At 38.0% G+C, this 9685-nt stretch overlaps 1 protein-coding gene across 1 annotated transcript; it reads left to right on the top strand.

Annotated features, from left to right (window-relative positions):
• The first annotated feature begins 438 nt into the window (after nucleotides 1-438).
• Nucleotides 439-6209, top strand: C6H5orf46 (chromosome 6 C5orf46 homolog). Its single transcript, XM_047556436.1, has 2 exons — nucleotides 439-565; nucleotides 4838-6209. Exons 1-2 carry the CDS (start codon nucleotides 496-498, stop codon nucleotides 5002-5004), a joined length of 237 nt encoding a protein of 78 aa, XP_047412392.1. The 5' UTR covers nucleotides 439-495; the 3' UTR covers nucleotides 5005-6209.
• Nucleotides 6210-9685: the final 3476 nt, after the last annotated feature.

Genomic DNA, 9685 nt, shown 5'->3' with positions numbered 1-9685 from the left:
CCAAAGGAGATGATGAAGAAAGTATCCCAGGAGGAAGAAAGAGCATGGGTGAAGGAAAGGTTTGGGGTGCTACTGAGTATGCCTATGTGTAGATGGGGGATTGACTCCGAGCATGGGGAGAGCCCAGCACACAGAGGGTGAAGAAAACACTTTGCCAGTCGGAATTGTCACTTGCTCCTCAACACTGATTCTGCTGATACACATTTAAGCATCCATGATGGCCATGGAACTTCCCCCAGATTAACCCCTGTACAGTTTATAGATACACCTTAGAAAATCCAAGGGAATTTTTCTTCCCCTATTTGAAAAAATAATAATAATTGGTTTTGAAAGATAGGGCAGGGCTCATTAGTAGAGATCCCAGAGCACGCTGTGTAGACATCTTGAGCAACCTAAATTCCATAGTAGATGATGTCACTTATGTGCCCTATAAATGAAGCAAAGCTTCAGGTGCATCTAAGCAATTTATCTGCATCAATACCCATTACTACAAGAATGGCTGTCTCCGTACTTCGGCTGACAATTGTCCTGGGACTGCTTGTCTTAATCCTGACCTGCCATGCAGGTAAGTGCTTCTGATCACAGCCCATGAACTGTGTAGCAGTCAGAGCGATGGGCGGAAGTTGGCACTGATTCAGAACACAGATGGGGAGGAGTGTGGGCACCTGAAAATACAGGAATGGGAGACAAGAGACACATCTTCTAACAAAGAAAGAATTTTTATTAAAGTCAACATCAACTAAAGCCTCCATCTTCAATGAATGTATGAAATTTAGAATGATTATTTTCTTGCATATCATATAATATAGTGACACTATTATATTATAAATTCCTTGAAACCTGGGGTTTGTTTTTCTAATGATCATAACAAATAATTTTCAATAGTGAAGAATATACACTCTGGAATAAGACTTCTGGGTTGGGTCCACCACTAACTAGAAATGTGATTTTAACATGTATTTCTTAATCTCTCTTGGCATCATACATGTCAGGGAAAATGAATAGTTAACTTTTCCATAAAGTTATCATGAAAATTAAATAAAGGAAAAATTAGAATAGTACTTGTCTATAACAAGCCCTCAATAAATATTGTTACTGTTATCAAGTATAATCTTAATATATTTTCATAATATTTCTATGAAGTAAATATGCATGATTTTATCATTTTACTTCTTACAGGATAATAAACTGAGCTTGCAGAGGGAAAATTACTTGAGCATAGACACAGGTTGAAGTGGCATCTGGTAGTGACACCTGAGTATCTAGATTCTTCCATTATAACCAAACAGCCATCTACCTCTTTCATATCTGACCCAAGCAAGGCAGTGTGCAGCATTCTCATTAGCTAATTTTTGTCTACAGAAGACTATAAGCTCCTGACTTGGCTCTATTAAAAAAATGATAGGCCAGAAAACACAGAAAGTACAAAAATTTAGTAATAGAGTCCTTTGAATGTAAGTCAGCCGCATTCACAGCTCTAGACCACTCACTATCAGCACCACACATAGACAGACACTGTGACAGAATGACCCTAAAGGGGGACATGGAGACATTTCAGTCCCCTCTACTCCTAAAGTAATCAACATGGTGAAGTGAAAGTTAGGATTGTATCATAAAGAGTAGTCCAGGTTCACTCTCTCTTGAACTCTGAAACTAGGGGTAAGTCAGTTCATTGCTTTGAGTCTTGATTTCCTCATCTATAAAATGAGGATTATCAATGTTACCTGATAAAATGAGCATGTGTGTGTCTCTGTGTGTGTGTTACTGGATATTGAATAGAGCCTGGGGGTGCTTTGTCATGGAGCAACATCCCCAACCCAGTAGCTCTCTTCTCCTTAAGTTGTCCACACTGGTTTCAACTATTGATCTTTCTACCTCAACTTCCCAAGTGGCTGGATTTACTGGCACATGCCACCATACCCAGCCAAATGAACATGCTTTTATAATCATTTTGAAAACTATAAAAAAATACATAAATATCAGCAGTACTGTATTTGTTCAGATCTTTACAATCACACTGACTAAAAAATTCAACCAGATAGTTAATGTAAATGAAAACTATTTTAAGTTTTGGGTGATTTGATGATTATTTCTAGGCTATAACAATTTGTTGATATTTTAATGAAATATTTTAAATTTTCACAATCTCCCAAAGTATTAGAGGAGAAAATGAGTTATATAAATCATGTTGTTGCCATTATTGTTATTAATGGAAATAATAATGCAGTAAACATTATGTGAGCTTATCTTGGACCTGGTCCTGTGGTAAATGTTACAGATGGATGGATGGATGGATAGATAGATAGATAGATAGATAGATAGATAGATAGATAGATAGATGAAAGATACATAAAACATTTTCAACCCTGACAACAGCACAAGAAGAAAATAATAGCAACAACACAAGAGATAGTAGTTGTGCCTTGTGTGGAAAGTCACATGGCTAATGTTTTATTGAAGACAGGAAACAAACTCAGACTGAAGGACTCTAAACCATGTGATGAACCATACTCTAATTTCTCAATATTTGTGTGGTCTCCACAAACTGAGGCTAAGACTTCCATTTCACACACTCCAATCCCAGGCTTCTTGTATATTGAAAAGCTAGTATTTAGTGAAATACTAGTATTTAGTGAAATAAAAAATAAATAAAATTAAGTTGTTACTCAAATAGAGAGATAGGAACATAGAAAAAACTCATCTTTCACATAAGGAATTATCACTTAGCACTTGACAATGTCTTCAGAAAAAAAAATTTGATGGAGGGATAAATTTATCAGGAGAATAATGTGTTCTGTAGAGCTAAAACATTCAGGTTCAACCTCAGCTCAGTCACTTTCTAGTTGAGTGATTTTATTTCATTTCCCTTGCAACTGTGTTCTTTTCTGTCCAAATGCAATGCCATGTGAGCTGAATCAGAGTACAGCAAGTGACAAAAGCCCCAGCTCAGAACCTGCAGAATAGGCGTCCAAGGAAGGAGTTCTGGCTCCCTCTTCTCTTGAAAAAAAAACAAACAAAACAAAAAACAAAAAAAAAACCAATCCTGGTCACTGTGAGCACCCTGCACTCTATGTGAGGATCATGTAGTGTCTGCATTTGTTGTTCTTTACCTTATCTCTTGGGTAAAAGCTATGCACATAATGATTCTTTTGAATGAAAGAATCCACAACTGAATAAATGAGTATATGATGATTAAATTTATCAATTTAGTTTGCAGAATTGAATGCCAATAAAGTTTTTACTAGTAGTTTATATTTTAGGATATAATATGGATGCAAGACTTTTTTAAAAATATTTTTTAGATGTTGATAGATCTTTATTTTATTCATTTATTTATATGCAGTGCTGAGGGTCAAACCCAGTGCCTCACACATGCCAGGCAAGTGCTCTATCACTGAGCCACAACCCCAGCCCACGGAGGCAAGTCTTTTAACAAAAAGTCAGTTACACGTCTTTTCATCTGAAGCCGTGGAGATATATTACCTAGAATTGGGGCTTTATCATTCAAAATTTGATTGAGTTGCCAGAAAAAAATGCAAGGCACATGATTAAATTTGAATTTTAGATAAGCAATGGATAATCATTTACTATAAATATATCCTGACTATTGCATCAATCTCTCTCATACTAAAAAAAAAATTTAGTTGTGGTTTATGAGAAATTTAAATTTAACTGAGCACCATGTATTTTTTATGTGCCATGTCTGGTCACCCTACTCGTCAAGCTACAATAAAATTAAAATACAAAAAGCCTTACTTTACTCTGTCACTAGGCTCATTGTACATATTGTAGCTATTGTGACCCCTACATCCCTCCTCATTAGAAAATAAAAACCACTAAGCAAAGCCCAAACATCCCAAGGAACCCGCATAAAACCACCCTCACTCTCTGGATCTTTGGCCCTCATTCCAAAGAGAACTTGATTAAAGGACCAAGTCCAGGAGGTCTCCCATTATGGCCTCATCTGTTTTTACTCTTGGTGAGGTCTTCTGCAAATCCCTAATGTTTTCATTTTTTTATCCCAGAGAGAAAACTATACATCCCATAAGATTGGCCAGAGGCAAAATTATGCAGCCCTTATAAAACCATTATTTACAAAATTATCTGGTGATATATAAGTGATAGAATTTGTCATTATCACACTACTTTCACTCTTATAAAAGTAGTACAAACGGTATAACTTTTCTGTCAACGACGGTACAGTTCGTTACAGAATGCTTAAAAATCCAGATTTTAATATCAGACAAACATGGGCTTGAATTGTATTTCTGCCTCTTACTAACTCTGTCTTTTAACCAGTCTCTAAATCTCTCTCTAGTTCCATTTCCTTATCTTTGAATTGGCGTAATAAATATCCACTACCTTACAGAGTTGTGATGATAAAATGAGAATGCCTGCGCGTTGCCTCTCTCTGGTACGTGGCCGACAGGTGCTACCCATGGGTACTTCGTCCTCATCATTGTTACTACCACCATAGGCCTAGGGGTACAAGGAAAACCAGGCCTTCTGTATTTTTTCCAGGGCGCTGCATCCGTTAACTGCTTAACTCTAAAAAATTCACTTAAAACTTCTGTGAGCCACAGTTTTCTCATCTACAAAAGGCAGTCGTCGTTCATCTCAGCATTCACACAATCTGTTTATTTACTTTTAGGAAAGACGAGATGATGCTTGTGAAGACCTCAACCAGGCAGGCATGACAATTCAATGTATTATAACTGTAGGAGGCCACATAATCACAGAGGGAGGCACAGAGGGCTTTGAGAATTCCCTCCATGGCAAAGAGACTTGTCTTTCTTGTTGCTTTGAATCACTTCTGAGATTCTGTTTTGCTTTTCAGATGACAAACCAGATGACACACCAGACGAAAAGCCTGAAAACAAGCCAGAGGATTCAGGCAAAAATCCAGAGCCAGATTTCCCCAAATTTCTGAACCTCCTGGGCACAGAGATCATTGAGAATGCATTCGAGTTCATACTCCGTTCCATGATGGCCCGGGGAACGTAAGAGCTGATACCAACCTTGCTAGTTCACTTCTCTGTAGATGAAGACCCCACTGCAACCAGGAGTAGTGGTGCACACCTATAATCCCAGAGCTCCAGAGGCTGAGGCAGGACGATTGCAAGTTCAAAACCAGCCTCAGCAACTTAGCAAGGACCTAAGCAACTTAGAGACCCTGTTTCAAAATAAAACATTTTTTTTAAAAAAATCATTGCATTCAAATGAATGAAAAACAAAGTTGGAGGTACAAGCCAATGCACTGTTTTCCATTGAAAAACCTTGCTGTACTTTAAAATGTGTTGGACATCTCATTGAATTGCCCTTAACTCTTTTGGTGTGAGTGCATTCCCATGAAGTGGTTCCATGAGATATTTGTTTTACCCTCAAGACCAGATAGGAGGAGGAAGAGCACTGGACCAGGGGACAGAAGGCCAAGATCTGGTCCTGACTCAGCTGCTATTTTACCAGGTGGTCGTGGGCAAGGCTCTCTCCCTCTCTGAGTGCCTTCCTTGGCTCATTTGTAAAGCTGAAGGAATAAAGGGTCTTCCAGTGCGTGAATGGGGTAAAGGCAAGGGATGGTGGTAGGTTCATTAGTGGTGGGCACCTTGAGCCCTGTGTTTATTTCCTAACTTGAGTAGCTCAAGAGGTCCAACAGAGATAGCTGATAACCTCTCAGAACGTCTGAAGAAGCTCTCCAGGTGGCATGTTTTCATAATGCCGATCGCCTTAGTGACAGGTTACTCCTCCCACATCTTTCCAATGTTCTCAGCCTGCTTCCAATACCCTGTGCCCAACTGCTCTGATTTTACACCATTTCTTCAAATTACTCTTTGTTCTAATGTACCCAATGCCAGCTCTCTGAGACCAAACACACTATCCTGTGAACTTCCAGGTGGCTTCCATTTTCTCCTCTCAACCTCTTCTAATTCTCTCCTGCATAGACCCCTGAACAGTTAGACCTGTTGTGGTCTATTACCCACCTGCTTCAGGATTCACATTCCTGGATCCCATCTTGCATCTACCTGAAGACATCTGTCTTGCTTCTTTGACAAGCTTTCCGGGGGATTCTGAGATGGAAGCCAGGCCCCATCAGATGCTCTGCTATGCACTGCTGTTCCTTAAAGTTCCAATGAACCTTTAAATTTTATTCATATTATATATATATGTGAATCCTTGCATTTTTCTAGGGAAAAAGTTAATGGCTTCTATTATATTCTCAAAGAAAATCAAAAGCAAATAAAGAACCACCTTGTGGATCTTTTTGTAATCTTTTATCTGCTTAAATCAATATATTTGACTGGACAACATTTTGAAAATGACCCCTGTTCCAGAAATTGCTAAAATTCACAGGTGTTTTTATATTTTATTGTTACATATCCTATTGTGGTTGCTTTTGCAATTGTTGCCTTCCCATGACTGTTAATGGAAACCAGAAGGAAAATAATAAGAAAAAAAATGAGTAACATTCATTGCATACAAAGTACAGATCAGACTCCAGTTGAATTAATATTATTACATTAGCGAAAACAAGAAGTTGAAACAATGATAGTTCTTTTTTTTCCTTCCCACGGGATTTTCCCAATATAAAATGGCATGGTTTTTCATTGTGTTAAGTCTGAAAGTTTACTGTCTGATCCATTAAGGAATTTCTGACAACTCCAGGCTTGAGAATTCCACTTTGTTTTCTATCATTTCTCTTTCCCTTGTTATATTCTGATCAAAAGGCATTCTACTGTTGCTGAAACTTAAAATCATTGCAGGCTCTCTGCCCTTGCTCTCCCATCTGCCTGAAATGCTCTTCTTTCCTTTCCATGGTGAGTGGCTGGTCCTAGAGCTCATCTAAAAGTCACCTCCTCAGGTGACTATCAATTCCCTCTCCTTCCATTCACATCCTGTTATTCTCAAACATTTTATACATACTATTTTTCCTCTGCCAGCAATGTATAGCCCCCAAACCCCAATCCTACTATGTTTCCATCATTTTCTAAAGTCCAATTCAAAAACAAGGTCTGCGAAGAAATCAGAAGTCCCTACAATTATAAAATCCAGTTATTTACATTCTAAGATCCTGAAATGCTCTGAAAGAATCTTCATGACATTTTTCCACATCATTTTAAATTACTTGCATCTGAGTGTGTCTGTTTCCCCCATTAGAGTATAAGCTCTTCACAAATCATATTTTAGTCATCTTTTACCTTCTCAGAAGATACCCAAGTAGCCAGTCTTTGAGCAGTATACTATTTCCGGCATAAGTAATGATTCTGATGACATACGTTTTAAACTTTGCTTTGCTATCTATTATGGAATCATAGTTTGAACTTTTTGAGCCTCAGAGATTTTTTTCACATGTAAAAAGATATAATAAAAATTCATTCACTTAGTAATTCAATTATGTGCCAGGCATTGTTCTAGGTACTAGAGACATAATTCTGAACAAATATACCACAATGCCTGCCCTTGTGGACATGCCTTCCTAGATGAAATGACACCTCACTAATGTGTTTGGTGGCAAGTTCAAAGAGATAGTTATGCATAAATGGCTTGTCCACTATGAATTGTTATGGAAATCTTCATTCTTATTTTCTTCTCTCAGGAAAATCTTGTGGGGAAAAAACTGTAATTCAATCACTGTAAGACACTGTAGTGATGATTGTAACACTAAGTCTAGGTCATAACTCAGTATTTTTTTCCTCTGTTTTTCCTTTTTAAGTGGATTTATGAAACTTGGTGAAAACCCAGAAGAGCAGCCATCAAAGTGACCTCTCAGGTGATTTTAATTTATAATTTACAACTAAAATATTAGTATTTTAGACAAAGAAAAAAAACATCTGAATGATTTTATTTAATGATTCTGGACACCCATGCATAACTACAAACAGAAAATAATTGTTTTTGTTCTTGCTTTGTCCTTATAGTTTGTTTTTAAAAATAATTATAAAAGGATATACATTAAGTTGATAACTCAAGATTCTCTTAGGAAGGAGGCAAATTTGTTACATAAATAATCACTGGGGGTTAAGACACCTGGATCCTGATACAATTCCTTCCCATAATAAATACCCAAGATGGTCAATTGACAAAGAGAACATTCATTTTGGCTCCCAGTCCCGGACATTTCAATTTTCGATTGGTAGGTTGCATTGTTTTGGGCCTGTGGCAAGGCAGCACATCATGGTAGAAGCGTGTGGTAGCATAGGACCAAACCCTGAGCTCATGGTCAGAAAGCAAAAGAGGAATAAACTGGGTCCCAGAATACCCAGAATCCCATCCACTAGCCCCATGTCTTAAAGACTCCACGACCTCCCAAGAGCACCTATCTGAGAACTGAGCCTTTAACATATGGGTCTTTAGGGTCATTCCAGATACAAGCTATAGCATTTGCTTGTTCAAGCCCATCTGTGAAATGAGGAGATAATGCACACTACAAATGTAAGGAACTATATCATCATGCCGTTAGTCACTCATGAGAAGACATAAATTTGCTGAAATTAATTCAAGGAGAAAGGAGTGGTCTCTCTATTCTACACAATTTCAAACAATGTGGTTTGAGAACTCAGGAAAACCCAATGTTCCCTTACTCTGTTCTCTCCTGAGAATGGATATTGAAATATTAAAACAGAAATATTAGATCTGGGAAAGTAATATCAGTTGTGGGCATGAACTCAGTACTTACTCTATTTTAAATATTAAATGCTAGATACATATTACATCATTTAGTTCATAATCCATATGAAAATAGGTATTGTTATTCTTGAGTTTCACAAATAAGAAAATCCAGGCTTAGGAAAATTTGTCAAAGTGGCCATGTTAATAAAGGAGAAGGTCAGGGTTCATCTCAAGCAACCTGATTCCAGAGTTTGTGCACTCTCTCTAAGCCACAGAGCTTCTGGAGAACTGAGAAGAACAATAGGTAGTATAGGAGGAGGTAGTAAAGAATAATGATTAAGCTATGTGATCTTACACAGTCTTCAGTCTTCAGTGTTTAAATGTACATTGAAATAAAACACTACCCCTTTGATAAGTTGAGCTGCCTTACATGCATCTCCAGGAAGTACTGTCTTTCCCAACTTCTATTTGTTATCAGGCCTGGGAATGTTCCTTTCCTTTACCAGTTCCATTTCATAACTTGGGTGTGATCAGTGTAAGCTCAGATGACTACTATCATATTACCCTGGAACTTAACCTACCCTTCCCCTTGAGCTTCTAAAATGGGGCTTGGACATTGGCACTGAGACATGCTCAACCCACAAGCTCTTGACTCTCACCCTAAGCCAGCTAAGTTTCTGAAAACATTCACTTATGTTTGTGTCCTCATCCTCTCAGGGAAGAGGCCTCCTCTTGGTGCAGGTGTCCTAACACTCTGCCTTCATTAGGGTTGCTGGTGTACACCTGTAACCATCAGCACCCACACCCTAAATCCCTGGAGTACCACCCCAGAGGTTCAGAGATGAGGCAATCCTGCAGGAAAGGCAATGTTGGAGGAATAGAAAGAGCAGAGACTTTGAGATGATCCAAGTTAAAACTCTAACGTGACCACTAAGCAGTTATATGACCACAAGAGGGTCACTTCAGCACTCCAAGTCTCACTTTCCTACTTTCGAATTTTAAAAATGTGAGGAACTTAATTGTCCCAGATCTTAGTACCAGAATTTTTACTATACAGAAAAAGCTTTGAATAGATTCCTAA

The sequence above is a fragment of the Sciurus carolinensis genome, chromosome 6 (genome assembly GCF_902686445.1).
Source record: "Sciurus carolinensis chromosome 6, mSciCar1.2, whole genome shotgun sequence".
Classification (NCBI taxonomy): Eukaryota; Metazoa; Chordata; class Mammalia; order Rodentia; family Sciuridae; genus Sciurus; species Sciurus carolinensis.
The sequence above is the reverse complement of the archived record's forward strand: the minus strand, read 5'-3'. Positions and strand labels throughout refer to the sequence as shown.

Excerpts from the sequence above, each read along its gene's own strand:
- C6H5orf46 (XM_047556436.1), top strand. The coding sequence starts at position 496 with ATGGCTGTCTCCGTACTTCGGCTGACAATTGTCCTGGGACTGCTTGTC. Across the intron at positions 566-4,837 it reads AATCCTGACCTGCCATGCAG|ATGACAAACCAGATGACACA; the intron begins GTAAGTGCTTCT and ends TTTGCTTTTCAG.